The 26649-nt window shown below is 56.3% G+C and overlaps 1 protein-coding gene and 1 long non-coding RNA gene across 3 annotated transcripts in view; both read right to left on the reverse strand.

Moving 5' to 3' along the window:
• Window positions 1-26649, reverse strand: part of NDRG1 (N-myc downstream regulated 1) — a 52481-nt gene that overhangs the window by 8929 nt on the left and 16903 nt on the right. The window contains exons 1-11 of one of the 2 annotated variants that reach the window (XM_029923158.1): window positions 22035-22114; window positions 15837-15942; window positions 14036-14156; window positions 11265-11327; window positions 10467-10527; window positions 8922-9008; window positions 6718-6774; window positions 5139-5242; window positions 3587-3643; window positions 2770-2821; window positions 1583-1630 (exon numbers count right to left, since the gene is read on the reverse strand). In XM_029923158.1, the coding sequence (XP_029779018.1) occupies window positions 1583-1630; window positions 2770-2821; window positions 3587-3643; window positions 5139-5242; window positions 6718-6774; window positions 8922-9008; window positions 10467-10527; window positions 11265-11327; window positions 14036-14156; window positions 15837-15843 (657 nt within the window). In that variant the 5' untranslated portion in view covers window positions 15844-15942; window positions 22035-22114. Of the gene's footprint in view, window positions 1-1582; window positions 1631-2769; window positions 2822-3586; window positions 3644-5138; window positions 5243-6717; window positions 6775-8921; window positions 9009-10466; window positions 10528-11264; window positions 11328-14035; window positions 14157-15836; window positions 15943-22034; window positions 22115-26649 lie in introns of those variants that run through there. The other variant, XM_029923157.1, reaches the window with a different exon arrangement.
• Window positions 23267-25088, reverse strand: LOC115278682. The gene is made up of 2 exons (XR_003903030.1): window positions 24806-25088; window positions 23267-24258 (listed from the first exon to the last, which is right to left on the reverse strand). It is a non-coding gene; the product is annotated as an uncharacterized LOC115278682 (long non-coding RNA).

Consider the following 26649-nt stretch of genomic DNA (forward strand, 5'->3'; position numbering starts at 1 on the left):
CCCCCCAGCCGGCCACGGCCCTGCCCCCACTCCGGGCACATCACTGCCGGGAAACGCCCTCCCACCCTCCCCAGCAGGGCCGCTCTGGTTACAACCCATCTCAGCCCTGACAGGTGCCTTCCTGGAAATCGATATGCTGGGAGAGCTCAAACCCAGCAGCGCTCCGGCCAAGGTCCGTCCGACCGGAGAGCGTCACTGCGTGAGGCCCTGTCTGCACATCTCTCTAAAGACCCCCCCGGAGAGAAGCTGCTCCTCGTGGAGGCCTCGCTGGCCACACAGCTGGAGGCTGGAGCTCCGAAGCTCCTGCTGAATCACGCAGCCTAAAGCCGCCACCTCTCAGTGGCGGCTGCTGTGTGCACGGGTGACAATTGCCCAGGCCCTGGGCACGGGGGTCCCCAGACAGCAGCATGGGAGCCGGGGAGGACGGGCTGGAGAGACAGCGGTCTGGCAGACACGTGTGACTGTGGCCGAGACGTGGCCAGCCCACGGCCCGAGCTCAAGGCTCGCTCTCGGGGGCCCCCTGGGTAAGGGAATGCAGTGACAAGAGGCCAGAATTTAACCCGAGGGCCCAGCCAGCCGGGCAGAGGGGACAGCCTGTCTGGAATCGGGCTGCAACGGTTTGGACTCCCTGCCACCATCAAATCGGCCCCTTTGACTTAGGTCACCTCCCCTCTGCAGATGGAATGAGTTAAGATTGAGGCGGGCCCTACATCCAATGACCGTGGTCCTTGGAACCAGGGGAAATTTGGACACAGAGATACCCAGAGGAGAAGGCTGGGTGGCGTGGAGGCAGAGACGGGAGTGACTTTGGACTTTTACAGCCTCCAGATGGTGAGAGAACAGACTCCCGCACCTTTCAGCCCACCCGGCTTGTGGTACTTGTCATGGAGACCAGGAGACCTTCTGGAATGTTCCTTCCTCCTCTCCCTGCCATCTTTCTCCAGGGACAGCAGCCCAGATGCTGCCAGAGTCCAGACAAACAGGTATGTCAGGATAATTCGGACAAAAGAACTCCCGTGGGAGCCCATCATCAGGTCCCCCAGGCCCGAAGCCCAGCGTTTTCCAGTCCTATGATTTCCTTGTGAGGGAATCTTAAAGAGCCAGTTTCAGGGGCCAGGTCCCCTCCTTGGTAAGCATCAGACACACTTCCCGGGCTGGACTGGGCACAGGCCCTGCACCCGGCCTTAAGGCCTGGTGAACTTGCCGGAGAGAATCCTGCCCTTCCACGGCCTGGGCTGGGGGTGGGGGGCGCTTTCTCCTCTTCCACTGCCCCCCTTGGAGGAGCGCCCTAGCCCCACCCTCAGCAGAGCCCCTGCTCGCACAGCCCCTGGGCCTCGTCAGAGCACCACAGCCAGCAGCCCAAAGACCCTCGGGGTCCCAGAAAGGGTCCCCTTTGTCTCCATGGCCTCGGGTGTCCAGCCAGTGCCCGGCAGAGAGATGTTTGTGAATGGATACACGGGACATAATTCTTTCTACGGGTTCTGACCACCAGCTTTGCCTCAATTAGGCACAACTCAGTTTTGCAGCGACCAGGAGCTTCTAGAAAAAGAACACAAACCAACTCGTGTCATTTTGTCTGTACCTTGAGGAGCGTCGTCTTTGTTGGATCCAACTTCGAGTTGCACTCCACCTAGACAAGGAAAGGGGGAGGTGATTTGTTAACTTTCTATCTGGAGCCCAAGTCACAATCCCCACCTTGCCTCCCTGCCACGGTCATCAACTACCCCAATGTTCCCACTAGTGCAGAAGAAAAAGCGTAGGCTTCTAGATTAAGCAATGTGGCCGTAAATTCCAACCTTGCCTCACTAGGTGACCGACTTTAAGCAAGTTGCTTAATTTCTTTCAGCCTCAGTTTTCTCATCCATAAATGGGGATAATGTCTTTTTCAAAGGGTTGTTATGAAGACTAGCTAAAACCTAGAGGAGGCTCCAGAAACAGCTGCTAATTGAATGGCCTTGTTTCACTTGCTGCTGCCACACTTTCTCCAAGTTCAACATCTCTAGTCCTGACAACTTGCTTCATACAAAATGGCATCCTAAGCTGGTTCCTCTCTTCAGTCTGTCAATGATCATCTTAGCAGTGCATCCAAACTTGGGCAAAATACCCACATGTAACCTGTGATGTTCAAAGTGCCTACAGTAGAGCCATCACCTCCTCTGATATGAAAAATATATCTCTGCTAATGCATCCTATGATTATGCCCAGTGGGTTAGATCATAGGAGACCCACAGTCCAGTAAGACATCTCAGGTCTTTACCAGATGAGCCTTTGCAAACCCCACTTGGTAGCCCGCTGCACAGGACACATGAGCACTCTAGGACTCGGCTCAACAGCCCCTAGGGCTCCCTGTCCCCAGCTGTTGTCCCCAGGGCCTGTTGGAAAGGTAGAATCCTTGCTTTGCCTCCACAACATCACAGTGGGAATCCAGGGTGACGTGGCCCGGAAGCCTTGTCTAAGCCCCACCCCCCAGGCGCCTCTCTGCCCTGCCCGAAGGCCAGGCGCCCGCTAGGTCTGAAAACTGATTCCCAAATGAGAGAAGAGTGCCTCAGCCAGGAAGCCCAGTGGCAAACGTGCCCATATAAAGAAACCAGGGGGAAGCAGACTGGCAGGTGACGGGGCCTGGGAGAGATGACAGATGGCCCACTGTCCAAGCAAAGAGGAGAGGCAATCCCCCAAAAGGAAATCTGGGGTCTGGGCCCTCAGTCCAAAGGCCAAGCAGATTAGGACTCTCGAATAAAGCACAGAAACAAGGGGATGATTTCTACATACCACAGCATCCACAGCAGGAGAACTGTCCCCAACCACCAACAAAGCAGGACACCTTGGGGCAGGGAGAGAAGGGGGAGTTACCACAAAATTCATTTAAAGATTCACACACTCCCAGACCCGCCAGGCTGGGGACAAGGATTCCAAAAAAAAAAAAAAAAATTCATGTTGGTGTCCCTAGGAGCCTTTGCTCATTTTACTTCCTTCTTCCATCCTCTGCTTTGCTTTTAGGATAAACTGGATAGGTAGTCATTTACACCTTAGTATGAATTTCAGCCAGAGACTTTCTGTGCCCTGGTGTTTTTATTTTCAAGCATCCTCTCCTCAAAGAAGGATGAGTAGGATTTTGTACCTTTGATCAGAGACAAGAACGCACCTGACAAAGGAAATGGCATGTGTCAAGTTCAGGTGTCAAATAATACAGTTCACTTAAGAAACTGTAAAAAGACAGACATTACTGGTGGACGGCAGTTAGCCATGTCCATGACTGTATTTTCCTCCTAGACTTCTAGGGCACTTTCGGGGGGGTTGTCCTGGGTCTTATTCATCTCCAGGCTCTGTGAAAGCAAACCCTAACACAGAATGGGTGCTTAATAAAGTCTCTGCAAAGTGTCCCCTTCTCTGAGATCCGAGGCTCCGACCCTCATGTCAGGGACACCCCGGGAACTGCACACCAGGAGAAGGCAGGCGAAACTGATTCGGGCCCGACTCCTGGGAAGAAGGCACCCCAGGCTCTCCAATCACGACGTCCTAGCGCGGAATGGAACCGCCAACAAACTCGCCACCAAACACCTATGCAGATGACGTAGAGTCTACTCACTGCAGGGTGACTGTGTGCGCTCCGGGCATGGGCCGCTCGATCTCCAGGTCCCGCCGGCTGCGGACAAGGCACGCACGGGTACGTGGTTACAGGGGCAGACGCCCCCTGCCCCCCGGAGGACCGCCCTTCTCCCCCCGCCTGTCCCAGCTGCGTGCCCCGCGGTCTGGGGTGGCAGCTCCAGCACACTCAAACTACCCAACGGCAAACTACCCGTGTCCCAACCCACCTGGCTCTCGGGACCTCACGGCCATTCGGGGTTTCAGGGACAGCAGCACTCATGTATTTCCCATGGGGCCTACTTCCTTGTCCCCACCATGGCTTTTCTTTTTTTTTCGTTTAATACAGGAGCACAGGCCACGTTCTCCACCACAGGGGTTCTGGACCTCCCGTCCCCCTCGTTGGAGACCTAGTCTCTCCAGCCCCCAACTCAGAGTCCTCTACACAGTGACCCCATCTCTTTGGATCTCAGACACGATCCCTTCACCCCCCATTTCAAACTCTGCCACAGTCTCCCACCGGACAGTGCCCCTGCAGACCTGCACCCGGCCTGCCGTCTCCTGGCAGCGCCCACCAGCAGACTCAGTCATGCCCCTGCGCTTTCTTGCTGTGTGACCTGGGGCAGGATGCTGAGCCTCTCTGTGCCTGTATTTCCTCAGCGGGAAATGACGATGGGAACAGTGTCATGGGGCTTTTAAGAGGAATCCCTTGATTCCTATGAGCATCATGAGGGCAGGCAGGGTTGGGGGGGGTTTCTGGTCTCTGTGTGTCCCCTGCCCGGCCGACAGCCTGACCGCCCCGGGCCTCAGGAAGCGTCTGCTGGAGAAACGCGCTACTCTATCCCGCGTCTTTAGTTACCGCAGGGGGATATCACGTCTCCCTGCTGCACCGAGAGGCTGGTAAGAGGACATGGACCCTGAACTTTGTCACAGGCACTAATTAATGCCCCTTGTGAAGTTATTAACCGTGAGGAGCCACGGCCCACGGGGCTCCTTCCCGGGAAGGTGGCCAGGAGAGCTGGCTCAGCAGGTGGAGTGAGTTCCCTGGAGTCACAGCCCCCCAGCGGACAGTGCTGTCCCCGGCTGTCCCCTCCCCTCGCCAAGGTCCAGACCAGCAGCCAAGTTACAGCCCCTGGCCAGAGGCTGAAGGAATGCACCCTTTATTGGGGTGACTCACCTCCGGGAAGCCTTCCTGGACTTCTCCCTTCCCTTCCTCCCCCAGCGCTCTGCCGCTCACTCACTTGCTCGCTCTCTCACACCTGTCTACGGTCAGCCTGGGCACAGGCACTAACGCCCGACCCTTCCGGGCGTGACTGTGCCCCCACCCTCGTGTGCGTGCCCCGCGGTCTGGGGTGGCAACACAGTGCCTCATGACACACTCAAAACCTCTGACGTGCCCTCCTCCTCGCCACACCCCAGTCCTAGTGATCCGTGTGCTCAAATCCAGGGGCTGCACCTCCTACTAAATCTACACCCCCTCCGCCTCCCCCCGCCCTGCTCCGGAGCCACCACGGGAGCTGGGCCCAGGGGGACCACGTGGCCGCGCTGCCCGGTACCTGTTGTAGGCGTTGAGGAACAGGTGCAGGTTGCCAGTGTTCATGTCATTGACGATGTGCTGGCGGTAGGTGTGGACCACCTCCACGTTACTCTGCATCTCCTCCTGCGTGCGGGGGGGACGTGCCCTGCATCAGGACCCTGGGCCTGGGCCGGCCCCTACCGGCCCCGTTCCTCAGGTTCCACAGGCATAGGGATTACACTGCCGATCCGCCTGACTGTCCGGGAGCCCGAGGACCCCTCCTGAAGACAAGTCACCGCCCCCAGGCGGTCTGACTGCGTTGCAGCGGACGGAAGGAAGAAGGGCCCCTCTGGGCCCAGGACTTGGGGAGTTTTTATTTGAAGTCAGTCCTCCTAGATCTAGAGCCTGACTCCACCACGGCCTTTTCTTGGGGGGGGCGGGGGCAAGTGTCTTCACCTCTCTGAGCCTTAGCTTCCTCAATAATAAAGGCGGGGTGGGTAGGGGCGCCTGGGGGGCTCAGTCCGTTGAGCATCTGACTTTGGCTCAGGTCGTGATCTCGCAGTTCATGAGTTCAAGCCCCACGTCGGGCTCTGTGCTGACAGCTCGGAGCCTGGAGCCTGCTTCCGATTCTGAGTCTCCCTCTCTCTCTGCCCCTCCCATACTCACCCTCTGGCTGTCTCTCTTTCTCTCTCTCTCTCAGAAACAAACATTTAAAAAAAATTTTTTTTTAAATAAAACAAAGGGAGTGTATGTGTGTGTGTGTGTGGATATTACCTACTTCATCAGGTCAAGGGATTTAACAGAGGCTCTGCACACAAAAGCCCTTTGTAAGTAATAAAATTGATGCAACTGTTAGCAATTAACGTTTTGAAGGGGGAGCTGGGAGGTTTTTCGTGCTGGAAAAACAAAACCAACCCAGGCGACTCCCAGGAAGTTGCCGGAAAGATGGGCCATCTCAGTTCCCAAGGGGCCGACCAGAGTCTGGCAGAAACCTCCGCCTTCCCTCTCCGCAGTTCCTTTCCGAATGCGATTTGGGACAAAGAAGTGACGAGCTTGCTCTGTTTCTCATCTGTGTGACAGTGGAGGCGGCGGGGTGGGCAGAGCAGCTGCTGTGGTCCCTGGCGACCGGAGCAGGGAAGGAGCAGGGAGGGAGCGGCGCGGGGGCCCCCATCAGGCCCCATTTGTTGTCTGAACGGCCCCTGATCACTGAGGCAGCCTGAAGGCCAACAGGCTACGGAACAGAAAACCAGGGGGGCGCCTGGGGGGCTCAGTCGGTTAAGTGTCTGACTTCGGCTCAGGTCATGATCTCACGGTTCGTGGGTTCGAGCCCCGCGTCGGGCTCTGTGCTGACAGCACAAGCCTACTTGGGATTCTCTCTCACCCTCTCTCTCTTCCCTTCCCCTGCTCACCCACTCTCTGTCTCAAAACAAAATAAAAATAAACAAAAAAAAAAGGAGCATGAGCAGAGACCTAAGTCGACCTACTGTGAGGGGTGTATGTGGAAGGTTTCAGCAGGCGGTGCTCCGGCCCTGGCCTCTGTCTTGCTCGTCTCTGCCCCCAACATGGGCAGCACACACCTGCTCAGCGTGAATGACAGAACACAGGCCTACGTGACTCACCTTCCCGAAAAGGTGGGACACCACCATGTCTGGAAGGGCCTGGGTCCATCCGGAGATCTGGGGAGAACACAGGCATTTGGGGCAGTGAGATGCGGTCAGCAACGCCTCCCTTGCCCACAGGGCAGTGCCAGGCTCAGGGCCGAGGGACGCCCCCGGTGGGGACTTGGGTCCAGTCCCCGTTGTGGCCTGGACCTGGGGGCTCCAGGGGGCAGAGCCTGAGTCTCTGTCAACCGCTTAGCCCCAGAGCCCCACGCACAGGGATGGAGGGAGGGCAACCATGCTAAAAGAGACCCCATCTGCTCCTAGAGTGCACCACAGCACGCTACGGCCTCACAACAGCGGTCTCTCTTCATTTCTTCAAGACACACACTGACTTCTGCCAGTCTAAACCCCAGCACCCGCTTACCCCGAACTAGCCTTCCTGTATCATCCTCTACATTTTTCCCCTCAAGTCTGTGTCCTTTCTTCGAGTACCCTGAGGTTATGAGAAACTCTGCCTCCTCTCTACCTCTCCCCACAAAATGCTAGATGTATAGCAAGAGCTCCATAAGTGATAGGCATCCAGCAGGGGCTTCATAAATGCTGAGGAATACAGCAAGAGCTCCATAAATGTGTGCTGACCAACTACAGTGTCAGGCAGGGACTGGCAGGATAGAGAAGCTTTAGACATGGGGGTCTCTAGATTGGAGGTCTTGCCACGTCCCGGCCGTGTGGTCCTGGGCAGGTGGCAGGGTCTCTGACCCTCAGGCCTCTCATCTGTAAGCGAGTGTGCCGTCACGAGGCCAACGTGAGGCTGACGTGAGGCTGCGGCCCGTGTCACAGGATCTGACGCCAGAGCCTGACCCAGAGCAGACTCCTGACACAGGCCTTTTTTCCCTTGGGGTTGGAGAGGAAGGACACGGTACAGATATTAAAGTCACACAGACATTCCTCGGGCTCCACGTTAGCCAAGGCCGGTGTCCCCAGCCCTCCGCGTCTGGCTCGGAACAGTTACCGAGGAGCCAAACTGGCCGAGGGCAACATCACTTTCTTTGCTGGAAAATAAAATAAAAAACAGGGAGTGTGCTCTGCTCGCGAGCATCACGCAGAGGGGAGGGCGGGCCGCTGTGTTCTGGCAGAACGTTCCAGGAGGAAAGGCAATAATAGAGCGGCCGAGCCAGGGCTGGAGGTGGGGCGCGGGGAGGGGCACAGCCCCTTCGAACCTCCATCTGCGACAGCCACCCAGAACTTGGCAAAAACACACATTCAAAATGAGAAGCCAGGATCGCCCCAGCTTCAAAGGCTTTGTCCCGCCCCAACTGGTACAATGTCCCCCCTGCTTGGCAAATCCTGGCAAATCCTGGCACCTTCAAAGAAGCACAATCATCGTTTTTAAAAGATAAACAAGGAGCCCTAGGATGCCGGCCAGAACTTCCTGAGACAGCGTGGGTCCTTCTCCCCCCCCCCGCAGGCCAGCGTCCTGCCCCCTCTGTGTCCCCAGACCTGCAGTGCTGGGGTCAGGGTCCCTTCAAACACCGTCTGGAGGAGGCCGGGGAGGCAGGAGGTGAGGCCCAAGGACCGCGGAGTCCATGGAGCCCCATCCTGCCCCGGCTCTCCCGCTGCCTAGTTTTGCGGGCCCCTGGGCAGCTTCCGTAACCACTCTGAGCCTCGGTTTCCTCTTCTGTAACATGTTATGACAACCCCCACCTCCCGGAGTCACCGTGGGGATTAAACGCGGTCGCGCACGTCCGGAGACGGAACGTACAAACGGCGCCTGGCAGATACTCGGCACAGAGGCTAAGTCCTGCTGCCCGCAAACTAAGCGCCAGAGCTGGTCCTGAACACACACGCCTTTGTGTCGATGGTAGGTGGGCTCCTGAGATCAGAGGCCTTTGCCTTGTTCCTCTTCTGGTTTCCAGTGTCTTGAGCAAAGCTCGGGACACGTGAGGCCCTCGGCAAACACCTCTTGACCTAAGCTGAGCTTATTGAAGCCGGCTCAAGCGCTCGCGTCCCCAGGGTGAGGCTGGTTTAGAAGGCGGTGTCCCACCCAAATCTTCTGAATGGCAACTAGCTGAGGTCATGTCTGCGATTCCAAACAGAGCCAAGGGGAGGGGCGGGGAGCACAGCGGAGGGGCGGGGAGCGCAGCGGAGGGGCGGGAGCGCAGGAAGGAGAGGTCTCGTGGGCACACCTGCTCCACCTGCCTGACCCCGGCCCCCAGCCTCACCTTGGAGGCGGCCCAGTCCATCCAGCCTTCTGCACAGGGGTTCACGTTGATGAGGACGAGGCCCTCCACCATCTCCGGGTTGTTCAGCTGTAATGCAAGACACAAGGTGAGCGCCCACCCAGAAATCTCAGCTACCGTGAACTTCTACCGGTCAAACCAAAGATTGAGAAAATACCAGAGAGGGGCGCATGGGGGCCACCAGAGCCCGCTGCTGCTCTCAAGAGACTTCACGTCCCACCCCTCACCCGCACCCCCACCTTGCAAACCTGAGGGCCCAGCTCAGCAGACACGGAGCGGAGCGAGCCCCTGAAAGAGTGGAGGAAGGAACAAGCCTGTGCGAGGCAGACCTGCCCCGGCAGTCACTTCTCCCCACTCCTGTCTTCCCCAGCTGTCAGGTGGGTACATCAGGCCCCAGCCTCCCAGGGAGGTGGGCACATAACTGCTCTTTTTTTTATTTTTAGGGTTTATTTATTTTTGAGAGACAGAGACAGAGAGACAGAAAGACAGAAAGACAGAACATGAGCTAGGGAGGAGCAGAGAGAGAAGAAAACACAGAATCTGAAGCAGGTTCCAGGCTCTGAGCTGTCAGCACAGAGCCCCATTTAGGGCTCAAACCCACAAACCGTGAGATCATGACCTGAACTGACATCAGGCACTTCATTGACCAAGCCACCTGGGTGCCCCTGTAACTGCTCTTTAGTGAATGCTGCTGGAGGATACACCTGTGCCTCCTCTAACAAAGAACATAGACCTTCCTTTATCTGCTCAGAGCCTAGATGCCATGTTCTAGTCACACTGGCATTTCTAACTTCTGACAAAGCCCAGCAAATAACAGGCAATCAGAATACATACAGTCACATAACATGAGCATGGCTGCATTTCCAAACGACTGTTTGGTAAAAGTACACAAGGCACCTGACTCGGGCCCACAGTCCCGTGAACGCAGGTGTCTCTGATTCTAACATAGACTCAGGATGCAAAGCCACGCGGTATCACAAAGATCATAGCAGACCATGCGGTGACGCGGGGACCTGCCCACAACCCACTGCCACGTGACCAAACCCGTGACCAAAGAGGCGTCCGCGGAAGGAAAGGACAGCTTTAAGCATGTACGTCAGTCCACACACCACACACTCACTCACACACCCAGCTCTGGACCACACACCACCATATGAACTATGGGTCTCCCTTCGGAAATGAAATTATGGGTCATTTCTTTCCTCGTTTTGGGCTTTTTGATGCTTTTCCAAGTGTCTTCCTTAATCTTGGCTTAATTTTCTTAAAAATGCGATTAAAAAAATTTTTTTAATGTTTACTTATTTTTGAGAGAAAGAGACAGAGTGCAAGTGGGGAAGGAGCAGAGAGAGAGGGAGACACAGAATCGGAAGCAGGCTCCAGGCTCCGAGCTGTCAGCCCAGTGCCCGATGCGGGGCTCGAACCCACACACTGTGACATCATGACCTGAGCCGAAGTCAGATGCTCAGCCCACTGAGCCACCCAGGTGCCCCTTAAAATGCCATGTTTTGAAAATGTCTAAGAACTCACAGCGAACCGAGTGAGGACGTAGGCACCTGCTCCGGTCCCCATGCCGATAACGCTTCTCAGCCTGGGAACAGAAACAGAACTTCGTGTCACAGAAGGAATGGGCCAGGGGAGCCCTAAGGACCGTCTTAAAGCCTCCCCCGCTCCTTGTCCCTATGGAACCCCGCCTCCCCCAGCCTCTGTCCCCGGGGGCACCACAAGCATGGCTGGAGAGCTGGACAGAGTGGGGACACGCTGCCTTGACGTGCCTGGAGGAGCCGACACACATCGTCACGGCTCAACAGAAGACCATGACCTTGGAGAGACCCGCCCCTCCTGCTCACTTCTCCCCTGACTGCAGCCCGGGCACGGAGACTGACATTCATGGAAAGGCCCATTAGAGCACCGATCTCTTCCCACTCTGAGGCTCTATTTCAGATTCTAAAACTTGGAATGGAAATAAACTGGGCAAGAACTTGGGAGGTATTAGCTTCACATAAAAGGCTCTATGGACAGGGAAATGAGCACTGGAAAAATAGAGCCTGGAGAGAGAAACTAAGGGCTCAGGCAATCCTGTTCCAGAACATTCCGCTGGTAAGAGAAACTGGTGAAAGAGGAAGGGGCCCAGAAAGGACAGGCGGGTGGCTGTGTTCAGGTGACTGGCTCAAGGAGAAAAGTCCAGCTGATGAGAGGCAGAAGTGTGAGGGCTCATTCCTCTCCTGGCCTTTTAAAACTATTTTTCAGTGGCCAGGCCAGGTCAAGGCCAGGGAGAGGCAGGAGCTAGAAGGCAGGCTGCTGGGGGAGCAGAGCCCTCACTCTTACCCAAACTGGTGGAGGACCCCGGGAAGCATTTCAGCCAGCTGGTCCATGGAGGGATACATGTACCTTGGGGGAAGCCATACAGAAGCCATTAGCGAGAGCCGGACCCCGGGGGAAATGAATCATTCAAACAGACACACGCTTGAAGGGCAGAGCCCATGCACACCCTTGCCCGTGTGCCCAGTGCCCCCGCCCGGCCCCCTGCAGCCCTCCTCCCAGGACCGAGCAGCGTACGTTCACCTGCTCCACTCTGCAAGGCCCCATCCGAATCCTCCCTGTTTTGTAAACAGACCCTTGATCCATTGCTTCCTTGCTCCACACCATGCACTTGAGGAGCGTTAGAAGCTCATTTGGTCCTTTCCGGCAGCCGCTCTGTGAGGTTGCCACGGTGTGCCCCAGTGCACAGATCCTAAACACCGCTGAAGCCGGGATGAGGGGCTTCGCTTCCTGGCCCGGCAGGCACTTGGCGTGGCCTCCCACGTGGGCTCTGGGGTTTCAAGACTCCTGTTCTCACTCATCTCCCAAAAGGAGGCCTCCCGGCCCAGCAGCTCACCGCAGAACATTCCTGGCCAAGGGGAAGTCCTTCCCCGCTCACCCCTGTCCCCCAGAGATGCTCCATGAGGAGCTTGGAGAGACTGCAGGAAGTGGGCCACCCTGGCGAGCGGCACCCCGGGGGCTCATGGAAATGGAGAGGCCGGGAAGGTTTTAAGGCACTGGGAGGCTCCGGTTCACACAGCTTCTGGGACCACAGCTCCTGCTAACAGAGGGCTGGGGGGCTCCGGAGAAAGCAGGAGTGGGGAGGCTGGACCCACGCCGGGTGACTACGGAGTCTGCAGGCTGCCTGGAGCCTGTGCACTAAGGCAGGGGCTTGCCCCTCGGAACGCAGAATGGGTCTCCTGTGCCCACTGTGCCCGCCTCTCCCGCAGGTACACAAGTTGCCAAACATTGGCAGTCGAAGGAGAGCCACCTGCCAGGCTGGTCCCTTCTTCTCATCCAAGAACAGCCCTGTCCCCTGGTGCCTCCAGGAGCATCCTAGACCCACCCTCTTCCTGGCCGTGCACCTGCTGTTCTCTTTGCTTCTTCACGAGCAAGTGTGCGCTCACCTCCCCGGCGTCTCCAGAAAGGAGGCCGGAGACCTCTGCCCTGACAGGCACCAACCACCTCAGCCAGAGTTCCTGTACATTCTCTTTCCCTTTCCCACGTTCCCCAGAAGAATTTGAAGAACTGTCCCTTTCACCAAGGCATCGGCGGCTGTCAGAGCAGGTGCACACGGCGCCCTGCATTAGGAGACCCCGACTCCAGGATGCAGAAAGAAGCCAGGGCCCGCTCAGGCAGGGCTCCCACCAGCCGCATGCTGAAATCACCTGCTACCCTGCGTGGGGAGCGAATGCCCTGCACCGTGGTCTCCAGGTCAACTTCGTGAAAATTCCACGGGGTGAGGCCCTCATCTTAGAGTTTTTTAAATTTTTTAACATTTATTTATTATTGAGAAACCGAGAGAAACAGAGCATGAATAGGGGAGGGGCAGAGAGAGAGGGAGACACAGAATCCGAAGCAGGCTCCAGGCTGTGAGCTAGCTGTCAGCACAGAGCCCGATGCGGGGCTGGAACCCACGAACCATGAGATCATGACCTGAGCCGAAGTCAGACGCCTAACCAACTGAGCCACCCAGGCATCCCCTGATCTTAGAATATTTTTTAAATCTCCCTGCGGGGAGCTAAGAGCCACCAGGGTACCTCAAGTCTTTCACACCATTGCTCCGAATAAAAATAGATTTCCTGACAGACCTCTGGTTGCATCTGCTAGTTAACAGGTGACTGTGTCCCACTGTATTAGGAAGCCTTAATTTTTGGTCTTGACCCCATACGGCTGGGTGTCCTTTTCCCTATTCTGATAAAGGTTGATTATTAAGGATCATCCTGAACACTAATAAATAAAAAAAGGAAGTCTATTTGTGAATATCAGGAAGGTCCCTTCTGGGAGACTTGAAACCCAGGAACCCGGTCCAGGCCTGGTTTAAGGACAGCATTGCAGGGAGGTGCCTCTGAGGGGTCTGCCTCCCTCCGGTGACCCTAGCTGGCTGGTGCGCTCGCCCGCCTGACATGCTAACGAGAACACGATCCGTGCAGGCGCTCACTCTCCGGCTCCACCGTTAAGCTAGCTGGGTGACCTTGTGCAACGTCCTTAGCCCTTCCTCTCTTCAGTTTCTTCACCCAGGAAATGGGGCTAATAAGCCCAGCCACGCAGCCGTTAAGGAGTAAGTGCAAAGTGAGCCGTGCGAACAAAAATTAAGCCAGGACTGCAAGAAGTACTCCATCAGTATCATTTCTGATCATTCCCTCTGTTTTTCTTCCAAGCTTTCTAGAACTCTCTCCTAACCATTGCTTCTCGTCACACTCCTCTCCCACTCAGTCCTGCCCAGGTCATTCATGCCCATGCTGATTAAAACACTAGCTACCTGGGTGGGCGAAAGTGGAGGGGTGGGAGGTGGCGGGGAATGAGGCGTTAGTGTTTAACAGGGACAGCTTCAGTTTGGGAGGTGACAAGTCCTACAGAGGGATGGCGGGAATGACCGCACATCAGTGTGAATGCCCAGTGCACCTAATGCTACTGAACTGCACACTCAAAACTTGGTAAGATGGTAAATTTTAGGATATATATATATGTATTTTTTTTCCTGCAATAAAACAAACGGAAAACCCAGTCTACTGCCGGCCCCCCTCTGCCTGCACGGCTTTCCTCTCCCCGTCCTGGGGCGCGAGGCTCCGTCTTACCCCACTGGGAAGGAGGCGGCGCCATCCTGTTGGCCGGGGGCATCCACGTGGCACACGGCAAAGTGCTGCGTGATCTCCTGCATGTCCTCGGAGTTGAAGAGGGGGTTGTAGCATGTTTTGTCTGGGGAGCAGGAGGGGAGAGAGAAGAGGAGGAGGAAGGAGAGAATACGTCAGGGTGCTCAGCGGCACGTGAGGCGTTTTGCTGGCTTCACCCCAGCAGACAAGAGGGGAATGAGCTTACAAGAGGGCTGACCTCCTTTCTCCATCCCTCTGCTGATAAAAGGCAAGTGGGCACCAGGGTGGAAATGGTCAATAAACTTTGCTGAGTGCGCTGGCAGCTGAAGCTTACACCTCCAGCTGCTGTTGGTGGGAGACTTCCAGCCGGGCTCCTGCCTCTCCCCTCCCAGGTGTGGTTGTGATGGCCCCAGTGTGAGACGGGGCGGTTGCACTGAAGTCTCTTTCCATCTGGGTCTCCTAAAGCCTCACACTGGAAAGAACGGCCAGGGCACACAATTCTCAAACAAGGAGGAGCTTAGGAGCTAAAGCATGGACACCCTCACTTCTTGGGTTGCCTTGGATCAGTCTCCCAAGGGCTGAGGGCCGGAGACAAAGATGGCCGCCTGGTCACCAAACCATCCCCATCTTCTTCCTGGGCACACAGCAGGACTACATTTCCCAGCCTCCCTTGCAAGGAGAGGCAGCCATGTGACCAGGTTCTGGCCAATAGCACACAATGCTCGCTGCTTCTCGGTATTCCTGCGGCCCACTCCTGTAGGTCCTGTGGGTTTCTCTCTCTGCTGTCATCTGCCAGATGCAGAAACCACTAAGACCCCAGGGGCTGGGGGTGCCATGCTGGCAGGAGCCTGGGTCCTGGATTCCCATGGGAAAGGTATCCCACAGAATGCCAGGAGTTACCACGTAGGCGAGAAATAGATGTATAGTATGTATAACCACAGAGCTCTCAGGGTCTTGTTTCCCCAGGTGGCTTACTAATGACGCGAGCTTCTATAATGGGGGCGTAACACCACCACAACTGTCCAGCCAGCAACACAGGTTTACGGAGATGCCTGGCCCTGAGGGCTGCAAACGCCTTCTGAATCACCACAGAGATATTCACTTCTCCTCGGCGTGATTTTAACATGCAGTAGATCCTATGCCTTTACCGTCTGTGAAAAACGGGGGGCCCACATAGGCTGACGCTTCCTGGGAACCTCAGGAATGCAGAGTAAACACTCATGGCAGCAATATTCAGGATGGCCAAAAAGGCAAAAACCAGCCGAATGTTCATCAGCTGAAGAAAGTATGGTATGTCTCCTCAATGGAATACCTTTCAGCAACAAAAAAGGAAGTACTAATACAACACGGATGAACTTTGAGACCGTAAGGAAAGAAGCCAGTCACAAAGGGCTACGTATTGCATGATCCCATTTACAGAAAATGTCCAAAATCCACATATCCTCAGAAGCAGAAAGTGGACAAGAGCCTGCTAGGGGCTGGGGAGCCAGGGAGACCGGGGCGTGATAGAGTAAAGGTACAGATTTCTCAACACGTTCATCAGACACATTCATCAGAAGATGTCAGTGTCACACGCAGCCGCGGAGAGCCGGGTTCCCAGCACACCCAGGCACACAGACAAGTCTGCATCCCAGGGGGTGTGTTCCAGCCTCTTCCAGTCGGCGGCAAGATCCTTCCCACAACAGCCCCAGGGAGTGCCAGCAAGAGAAACAGCTAGACTCCCCGCCCCCAGCCCTTCCGAGCTGCCCTATTCGTCCATCAGCAACGGAGACTCCCGGGAACTTACGGTTCATGCCAATGTCATGGTACGTGAGGATGACGGGCCGGTTCCCCTTGGGGGTCCCGCACAGCGTGACGTGAATGGAGCCATGCACAGTCTCGATGTCCTGCTCCTAAGGAAAGACAGCAGACACAGGGGTTTGTGACGTGGGATGTGCAGCATTGGGGTGGCTGTGACTACCGACTGCAGGCACCCAGCCTGTTCCCAACTGTGTTTTGCAGAAGCTCTGAGTACATTTCTCATCTGGTCAGGAGGGCACTGGCCTTCGGGCAGCAGATTTCTCTGACCAGAGAAACCACTCCAAGAACCAAGGAGGGAAGGGGAACTCAGTCAGGAAGGCAGACGAGAATCCTGGCTCAGATTGTGCCTTTAACCGCACAAAACGTGGGGAAGGCACCGGCCCCAGCCCCAGCCCCAGCGGCCCTCTCTGCCCCAGACCTTATATCCTCCACCTGGGTCCTAGATGACCGGCTCCCAAGTCTCACCTGTCCCACAGGGTTACTACAATGGTGACGAGCATTTAATGGCTTGGGGCTGCCCCAAATTCAATCCCTCCTTCCAAGAACAGCCCCCAATTTCCTTTGGGAACCAACCCCACTTCCACCACCCAACCTAGTAGATCTGTTGACACAGACTGCTGGCCCATGCTTTGCAGGCCAAGGTTAATTCGTGCATTGCACCCCCCAGCTACAGGACTGGTTCATGGAAGGGCAGAAGAGCTGAGTCAACCAGGGCCAACCACAGCTATTGGGGAAGTGGATTAGACTTGACCCAGCAATGGTGGGCGGGTTGGATCTGCCGCAGCCATACTGTTACCATGAGGCAATGGGCTGCCTGAACACACAGCCGCCCAGAGATGGAAGGGACAGAAGGGAGGTCTTGCTCATGGCATCCAGCATCTACGACTTGCAGACCATGGGCCAACAATTTCCAAGTCCCTCAAGGCATTCTGAGTTAAGGAAAAGAATCCTAAATGAAGACATATGCATCTCTTTCTTGTCCTTCCTTCTTGGAGAGCCGAGGTCCCTCTTGCCTTGGTCAAGGCCAGTGCTCCAGTGTCCAGTGTCCTCAAGCTGGCTCACTCAGCCAGTCAGCCCCACATTTCTCAGAGTTGTCTTGAGAATTTTTTTTAAAGATCTGAAGACATGTTCAGCTTTCCTCTAACCTTATTAAAAGAAAAATATCACCTTGCCTTGATTCGCAACCTGTAGTTTTTAACTAAACTTCTCAGAAGGGTGGTGGTCATGAATTTTCTCAATCCACCACTTCCACTCACCTTCAGCCCAACCCCGCCTTGGGCTCCCACCTTCCTCAAGGCCCCCCAGGGGCTCCAAGGACCTGTTACTCACAGCACGTGAGCACTCTTCATGTCTAAGTGCAGGCAGGACCTCCCCGTTCAAGCACTCTCTGCCTGTGTCCAAATGCTCCCCTTCTCCTCCTACCTAGTGAGGGCACAGGTGAGGCCACCAGCATGCTAGGGACAGGACCCTGAGAGTTTTTGGGTGCTGGGGGCAGCAGAGAGCCATTTCCCTCCATGCCCTGCATCCCAACAAGTCCTCTGCAGGGGTGGCGCGCCCCTGAGCCGGCAGACGCTGATGTTCTGGCTCTGGGAAACTCAGCCGCCCGGAGTAACGCTCAGCACCCCCCACCCAGTCAGCCCCAGTGCTCCCCACACGCCTCTTACTCCCTCTCAGTGTGAGAGGCGCAAGGACCCGAACCGTGTCCACTCCTTAGGAGGCCCTGTTAGGTTGGCACTTGACATTTATTTCCCAAAGAGGGAAGATGCCATCCGACCTGCTCCCAGAAGCCAGCCTAAATGAGAACCGTATTGGTCACGGAGCAAGTGCAGGAGAGAGAAGGTCTGGGACCCGCCCTCACGGGCAAGAAGAAGAAACGGGCTGACACCCCCCGTTAGGAGCCCTGTGGACCTGGGCAAGCTGCCCCTGCCCCCAGCTGCCCATACAACGGGAACAGGCCTGGGATCTGCCAGCCCCGGGGATGCCAGGAGGCCCACGGGACACACAGGAGGGACCGTGCCTGGAGCCCCTTGATCCTAGACCAGTCAAGGATCGCCTCTGAGGCAGAGTTATGTGGCTGCAGGCACGCAGTCCCCCAGGCTGGGGACCCAATCCCCCCTCTGCTCCTTCTCAAACTTTACCCCAAAACATTCATTAAGCACCTACTATATGCACATGCAGAGATGGGTAGGTAAGAGCTCACAAGCTAGTGTTGGGGTAGCAGAGTGGGCCCCAGGACTGAAGTGAGATGTGGCAAGAACTTGCTACACACATGTAGGGTGCTCTGGGAACAGCAAGAAAAAGGGTTTATAACCCGGTGAGGGGGAGGGGCATGGTAGGAAGAGGACCAGAGTAGCCCCACCCCCGCATCCTTTGAGGTCCACAGTTGTCAATAATAAATACACCCCGATTCTTGGGCTCTACCTCCGAAACGGGGCAGGGGGTGCGCTATCTGAGGTTTTAGCAAGAAGCCACTCCCTTCCCCTTCCCGAGCAGGGGGCGTGGGGGCTTCCAGCCCTCACTGTGAAGACCCCTGGAGCGAGCAAGTGGGGAGTTGGGTAACCAACGAAGGGGGAGTGCCCGGGCTGCCGTCGTGTTGGTGAAACGGAGATTCACGGAACGTCACGGGTCACCGGGTGAGGTGCATGGGCCCAAACGGGCCACAGCCTGGAGGGGACCCCGCTCCCCGTCAGCGCCTGTGCCCAGCCCCGTCCCAGGGCCCTCCTGAGCCTCCTGCCGCATCAGCTCCCACAAGGGGAGTGTCCCGACTGCAGAGCCCACCTCCCTCTTCCCCTCAGTGCCCAACACTTCGCTTGTGCCCGTATAAACACTGGAAAAACACTGGAAAAATCCACAGACAATGGAGTGACAGCCTGGCCCCCAGTGGGGGGCCACAGATCATCTGCTGGGCCCAGTCCTGGCATTGAAGCTGATTGGGAACAATGGCCCATTGAGAGGGCCACATTCTCCATTGTCTCTCCAGCTGACCCACATGGTGCCCTCTAAAAATAGGCCAGGCCAGGCAGCATCCCCGCCAGCCTGAGGTCATCAGGGTTGAAATTCAAGCTCTGCCCTTCCTTCTCCCACCCTTCTGAGCCCTGGGTCTCCATCTGTTAAGACAGGAGTGCATCACCTTGCCCAGCTTCCCAGGAGAGGAGGTGTCCCGTGGCCTGAGACGCAATGCCAGGAGGAAAGAGGATGCTTGGTAAGTCGTGGCAGATTGGTAGTGTGGTGCCTGGGCACCATCTTGGTGGCAGAAGCAGGACGCCCAGTGCCGGCTGGCATCAGGGATGTCCCTGGCCACACCCAGGGTGGGGAGGAGCCACAGATGTTGACTCATGTCTGTGGGGGCCTTAAAGTTAACGGCCATGGAAGCGGAACTAAATTCGTTTAAGAAGGGGGGGCCACCTCTGCCCCACTTCCTGTTCTGTCCTGAGGCCTGGCACTTGGGCGATGCGCACAGTAGGTGTGCCAGGCTGTTGGCTGAAGACCTGAGACTCAGGGATCATAGTAACACAACTTGTCCAGGAAGCCCTGACTCTCCTGGGTCCAGGCTCCACTCTGCCCCCTAACTGGCTGTGAATTCTCGGCAAGCTCCCTCTCATAAACCTCCAGGCTCCGCAGGAAATCTCCCAGAATCGGTATAAACTCTCCAGCGATGGTGCGAGCCCCACTGAGCCCCAACACTTTACCCTCAAGAGGAACCACGGGAGTGTTGTGGCCGTGGCTAGCCTTGTCTGGAGGCATGACCTACCCAGGCTCAGAAAGTGGAAGTGACACAGTGAAAACGCGCAGGCGCGGCACCACCCCTGGGCACGAGTGAGCACACGTGAGGGAAGAGACTTGCCAAGTGCCCACCGAGAGGCAGGCAGGGTGCCCAGCGTCCCCACCCACAGGAAAGCCTACCTATCCCATTTCACAGATGAAGTTGAGGAGGCTTCCCCAAGGTCACGCAGCGTGTAGTATCGGAACCAGGATCGGAGCCCGTCTTCCGGGCGCTTGGGCTGGTGCCAGGCCCACCAGGCCTCCTCCTGTGTCCGCCGCCCACACGGGCAGGAGGAAGAGGAACGGCAAGTGTGATCGCTCTTGTGCCCACTCCTTAAGTCATAGATGCACGCGTGCGTGGACACACACCTAATGTACACATGCACACACGTGTGTGCGCGCAGACACGTGTACAAGCACACACATGTACGTGCATGTTTACACACACGAAATGTATGTGAGCACACACGCACATGTGTGCATGCATGTAATGTACATGTGTACAGGCGTGGGTGCACACACAATGTACATGTGCACACATGCATACATGTGCCCAAGCACACGTGTGTTTGCACATGTGCGTGCATGTGATGTGCACAAGCATGCGTGAACACACAACATGCATGTGCACATGTGTGCATGTGCATAGACATGTGTCCAAGCACACATGTGCATTTGCACATGTGCATCCATGTAATGTGCACGTGCACAAGAATGCACGCACAATGTACACATGCACACACATGTATGTGTAGACACATGTGTATAGGCACGCATGTGTGCATGCATGCTTACACACAAAATGTACATGAGCACATACGTGCACATGTGTGTGCATGTGCCCAAGCATGTGTGTGCATGTGCATGTATGCATACAAGTGATGTACATGTGCATGGCATGCATATACACAATGTACACGTGCACAAACGCACATGTGTGTGCACGTGTGCACAAACACGCATGTGCACACACATGCATTACACACATAAACATGTAAACATGCATGTGCACATCTACGCACAAGCCCCCATGTGCACACACATATGTACATATCCATGCATGCACACATGTGCACATATATGCACCCACATTTGCACACACACATGCCGTTCTAAGCCAGCCCTGGTGCTCCTTCTCCATTGGCCAAAGCCAAGACCGTGCCTGCAGCTGGATGGAGGAGTTAAACATGCATGCACACATACATGCCTTTGTTCTCGTTAGACGCAGAGGAACATTCTGTCCTTCTGGCTCTGTGGGGATGAATCGTTACTGAGTGCCCAGTAGGGAGGGACCTACCGCGCATCCCCCACACCCTCCCAAAGAGAGAGCACCCTGAAACCTGGTGCCCAGTGCTCTCCATGGCCTCCTGCCCGATGGGGGAAGCCGCCTGTCTTGGGGCTCATCGAGGGCCCTCCCTCGGGCTAAGATGGGGGCTGGGAGTACACACATGATTCCTCCGTCAGCCAGGCCACCAACTTCGGCCCTTCCACACGGCAGAGCTAGATCCCAGGAGTGTCTGCTCACAGACAAGGTCCAGCCAGAAGCCCGCGACAGAGAAAAACCCGCAGGCAAGAGTGTCCCTCTCACCTCCTCTGGAAAAGCCACCCCCTCACGGTGTAGAAGAGATTGCATAGGGTGGCAAATGGCCATCAGGTCAGCCTTCCCCTGTGCTGAGCCCCCTCCTTGAGCACCGCACCAGCGTTCTGTCCCTGAACGCACACAACACTGCCCCTGGGGTTGCCAAGTTGCCCACAATTTCACAGAAGAGGAGATGGGCCCAGAGGGCCCAGAGAGGGCAAGTCATCCACCCAAGGTCACCCAGCTAGAACAGGACAGAGGGATTCGAACCCGAGACGGTCCAAGTCCAAAGCCCATGCTCTTTGACATCTGTTTTACCCTCTGCGCCAGGTGCCAGGTGCTACGTGAAGAAAGGAGTCCTCTCACACAGAAGGCGCACTGTGACTCTCTAAGCCACTCCCCGCCCCCACTGACGTGACCGTAGATGGCTTTCCATCTCCTCGGCACCTCCAGGGGCCAGCCACCCACAGCCATGCGCTGGGGCCACAGCGGCACGTGGAATCCAGGACTGACGCCGGCTCCTCCCGCCCTCCCCACATGATGTGTCAGCCCCCAGAATGCAGGATGTCTGCCGGGTGTCGGATCTGGAAGGGTCTTCGCACAACCATCGCGGTGCTGGCAGGCCCTCGTGCTGCGCCCTGTGCCTTGGTCTGTAGCACCCACCCCCGAGCCAAGGGCCACCTCACAGCCACTCGCCACCCGCTGGCCAGTCCCGGAGAGAGAGGCCAGCTCTGCCGCAGACAAAGTCTGGCCCAGAAAGGCACTGAGACTCCCACAGTCCACACCACCTGTAAGCCGATGAGCGGCGAAACAGCACCACCCTACCCCTGCTGTCTACACCACCTGCAAGATGGCAGCTGGTGAAAAGAGCACCTAGCACCAAGTATTCCTCGGAGAGTCCATCCTTCCGGCTGCCGGGCCCGGCTTCGGGGCTTAAATATCTGTCACTCCCTCCTTTGTGACACAATTCCCAGCAGTGCCTCTGATAAAATCCTCTCCTCCTCCATCGCCCTTGTAGCCAAGGGGTGGTCCAGAGACTCATGTCTGACTCATGGGATGGCAGCAGAACTTGCTGGGGTTTTGAGGAGAGTTGTTGTTATTGTTGTTGTTGTTGTTTTCTAAAGGGTCAAACGCAGCCTTTTGATTTTTTCCTTCCACCTGCTTCCTCCCTGGAGTATGAAGGAGATGCTGGAGGTGCGGCAGCCATCTTGTGAGCATGAGGACAAACCCCGTGTGCTGAGGAAGGCAGAACAGGAAGCTGAAGGAGTCTGGGGCCAGGGACACTCCCAGGTCTTCCAGGTCAGTGACAACAGCCGACGTTTCCTTGTTTAGAGCATTACCTGTTGAGGGACGTTACTTCCAATGATACACTCCCTGTGTGCCCTTGGCCAAGCTGTCGGACTTGTGTGGGAATCCCTTCCGCTGTGAACCGAGAGCGGTATTAAGTCCATCTGCTCCTGGAGCTGCTCCCAAGACGAAAACCGTGGGAGACGCACTGGGACATTTCTCCCCATGCCGGTTGTCACGGACGCCTACTGCAGAGATAATCGGCGTGAAGCCACAGGCGTCCCGGTGACTTAAGTCACCTGGCTGAGTGACCCAGGGAGTTCTGAGGCCAGCTGCCGCCACCTCCCTCCCTGATCTCCTCCTTCCCAGCAGGCCCTGGGGCGCTGCGGAATGCTCCGGACTCTAAGGGATGACACACCGAGCCAGACGCTAAGTCAGCGGGTGCGCTGGGCTGCCCCTCCCCTCAGTCTAGCACATCTTGGTCAAGGCGTGGCCAAGGGTGGAGGGCACTCTGCAACAGCAGGCCAGGACAACTATCTTGGCTACAGTCAAACACAGCATGAACTCAGGCCTCATTGGGGCAAGAAAGGCAAATCATGATAAAAGAGGCTCAAGAGAAAGTGCCAAGGGCCGTCACTATCTTTTTGTAAATTATACCCTCCCCCATCCATCTTCCTGGTTCATCCCTGTGCTCACAGAGGGGAAGCAATAGGTCTGGCTAGCCCCCCCCACCCCATCTCACCTTGTCCATTACCAGATACAGGATGAGGATGCCAGGGAGGCGCACATGTGTGCAAGAAACATTATTTATTTGCATCTAAGGACAGTCATCTGTTTACTGGGCAAAGGCCATGACAGCCATTTGGCAGATGGAAGAAGCCACTTCCGTGCACTCCAGCACACATCTGCAGAGTCAGAGTCAAGGGTCCCCGGGGCCTAATTCCCCACCGAGCCCAGGGTTGCAGAAGGCATGCCGGGCGCCCTGGAAGAGAAGACCTCAAGGGCGCCCAGTGCACCTTGCGGCTGCCCCCCGCCCCAAGCCCCATTTCTCAGGGGGTCCTTCATGCCGTGATCACATCACAGCAAAGCTAGTCAGGAAGCCGGCTGCCACGGGCCCACAGGCATCCGCCTGGGAATACGGAGTAAAGCCGGAACCCACAGGGAAGCCCGCAGTTCTCCAAGGAAGAAAGAATTAGGAGGAAGGGCTTTGTCGGATCAGAGGAAAGAATAGAAGAGGCCCACATCCATCCATCAAGCAGAAAAGGGAGGTTTGTGAGCCCGCGTTGTGTTTATTTCATGTTCACAACTCCCTCGGGGGCGGGGATACTCCCCCAGATTACAGATCGGGAGACAAGGCCCCTGGGAGGTGGGGCCACCCGCCAAGGACACATGACTAGCAAAGACAGAGCTGATGGGAACCCGCTTCTGCCCACTGCACCATCTGTGACACCAGGAGATGGGCGTCTACATTCCGTGAGCCTGACAGCCTGGCCCGGACAGACTAGGGAGAGCCAAGCCCCACCCTGGGGGTGCTCGGTCCCACCCCCACCGGAGGGTTCCCCCAGGAAACCCGCAGAGAGGGGCAGAGGCGGAAAGCCCCTTTCCTGGGGACTCATATGAACATGTCTGCCGTCTGACACTCAGGGTTCACTCTAAGCCCCAGTGGCCTTCTGGGAGGTGGGGATGGGGGAGGGGAGGGATGGGAAATGGTGAGTTGAGGATTTTCCAAGCCTCTGAGTTCTGCCCACCTTCAGTCAGCAAGCACGAAAACAAGAAGCAACTGTGTGAAAAGAAATTAGTAAAAGGTCACTGTTTCCATTTTCCCTAGAAGCTGATCTGCTTCCAAGAAAAGGAGGGAAAAATCACTTCTGCCCGCACCCCCGCCCTTTCCTGGGATCAGACTGGGCTTGAGAGTGGGAGCCAGACCCCAGGGAACCCTGCCCACCGCCTCCTGGGCCCCAGCCCCTGACGCCCTCCACCCGGAGGCCCTGTGGCTGACATCAGCTCGCTGCCCAGGGAGCCCTGGGGAGCACACAGCCACAGATTCCCATGGAAACCAAATCCAATCAAACCATCGGAAGAACTAAGGATCCAGGTGGAAGGAATTAGAAAGAGCAAAGCCAACAGGAGAGGCCATTCGGGGCCATGGAGAGTTTCTCGCCGCAGGAGAGGAGGGTCAGTGGGCACAATTCTGCCGCCCCCTCCCCCCTCTGGTTACATGGACCTTGACTCGAGACCCGGGGACTGGCTTAGGCTTCATCAGCTGTCTCCTCCCTGAGTGACCCAGGGCAGATCCCTTCCACCTGCTCCGAGCGCTGTCGCCTCACCTATAACACCTCTCCTACGGCTTGATGTAAGGATTAGGAGATGACACAGAGGAGCCCAGCCCGGTTTCTGGGGTACGGTTAATGCTCAGAAGTCAGCTCTTCCAACCCTCATGATTATCTCAGACCTCGGAGTCATATGGGCCCAAATTTAGGGTTATGTTGACGGTGCCCTCCGGCGAGCTCCTTCACAGCTCCAGGCTGATTTCTCATCCGAAAAAGAGGTAACATTCCCACCTTGGCAAGGACGTCCTGAGACAATAAATGTCCCAATATGTCCCTTTCCCCCGCCCCGTTCCCCAGTGGCGTTCCATGAAGCCTCCCCCTGCCCCGGAGCAGAAGGGGAAGGGCTGGACCAGAAAGCAGCTGCCAGCCCTGATATTCTTGGATTCTAGCCAAAGAAAGTAAGTTAGAACCCAAAATACTCCCACCCACCCCACTCACCAAATTTGCAAACACAGCTACCTAGATCCCGAGGCCAGAAACCTCCCTGCAAAGTCACGTCCTCGTGCATCCTTCCTACAGTCGTGGTACCTCCCTCAGCCCAGCAGCCTGCCCGGCCCCGTGCCCCACGGGCCCCAGAGGGTCTCTGGGAAAGGCACAGAAAGTGGGGTCCCACGGGCAGGTCACAACCTCACATGCCTGAGTACCAGTCCATTTGCCCAAAAACATCCCCGGAGCCAAAGCAAACTGCCCGCCGTGGGATGCTGTCAGCAGGAAGAGAGGAGGCCGTGAGGCGGTCCGCTCACTCAGGAGCCTGCTCCGGAGCCCGGCAGCTCGGGCGCAGACCCTCCGGCCGCTTCTCGCTGCTCACCTCTGGGCAACGGTGTGTTTTGATTCAGGAAAAAAAAAATTGTACTGCAGGAAAAGAACAAAGAATCTGCTTGAGTTAGTCAAAATGCTGAAGCACCAAATATTTTTCAAGAAGTAACATTGGCCGCTTTCAGACACACACACACAGAAAGGCCACTCAGACTCCTTAACCTTGACCCCGGAGGAACTGCTCCCCATTTCAAGAGGCACTAAGGAACCAACTAAATGAAATACAGATGAAAGCAGTGTGCCGCTACGGTTCATCCGCTCCCAAGTCCCGAGTCAGCTTCCCTTCAATGGGCCAAACATCAGCCCGCCGAAGTGTCATTCAGCTTGTTTACCCGGCCAGACTTGTTTTCTTGTTCCAACGGGAATTGCATAGGGGTGCCGGAATCTAGCCCAGATTGACCCTTCTGCATTTATCGCTGCAGTAATTGAGGAAAACGGTCAGGGTCAGACCGAGGGTCGACGGGGCTCCTTCATGGCTGCCTGTCGTCGGGAAGCCTCAGTTTCCACATCTGCCTGGTAGGCACGATGGTACATGTCCCAGGAGAATCCGCAAGAGAACATGGGAAAGCCCTGGACCCTGGCCTGGCTCAAGAGAGGACCACGAAGTCCACAGCGGGCAGGACACATCCTGCCGGAGCCCCGTGTGAATCCGAGTGAGTCCCCGTGCTGGCCCGCCCTACAGCCACCCCGACCAGGTCCCCGTCATGGTCTCCCTCTGCGCCTGCGGTCAGGAACATCAGGACGCAGACGGATCACAGTGCAGTGCATCTTCTGACGGAAAAATCCTCCAGCAGCCCACACCCACAGTTCCGGAGACTGCTAGAAAGCTGAGGGAAGCCTTCGTAAACATCATGAGTCAACCAGGTTTAGGAGTCCGATGCAAACGAAGACGGTTTTATACAAAGATAGGTTTTGGGAAACAACCTTGAAAGAGTCTCATTCAGCACTGAGATTCAGCTCAAATATTGTGGTTCCCTGGTAAGACTGATCCTCTTAGCTTAGAGGGGATCTCAGCTCAGAATCCA

This window comes from Suricata suricatta, chromosome 15 (assembly GCF_006229205.1).
Source record: "Suricata suricatta isolate VVHF042 chromosome 15, meerkat_22Aug2017_6uvM2_HiC, whole genome shotgun sequence".
NCBI classification, from domain to species: Eukaryota; Metazoa; Chordata; class Mammalia; order Carnivora; family Herpestidae; genus Suricata; species Suricata suricatta.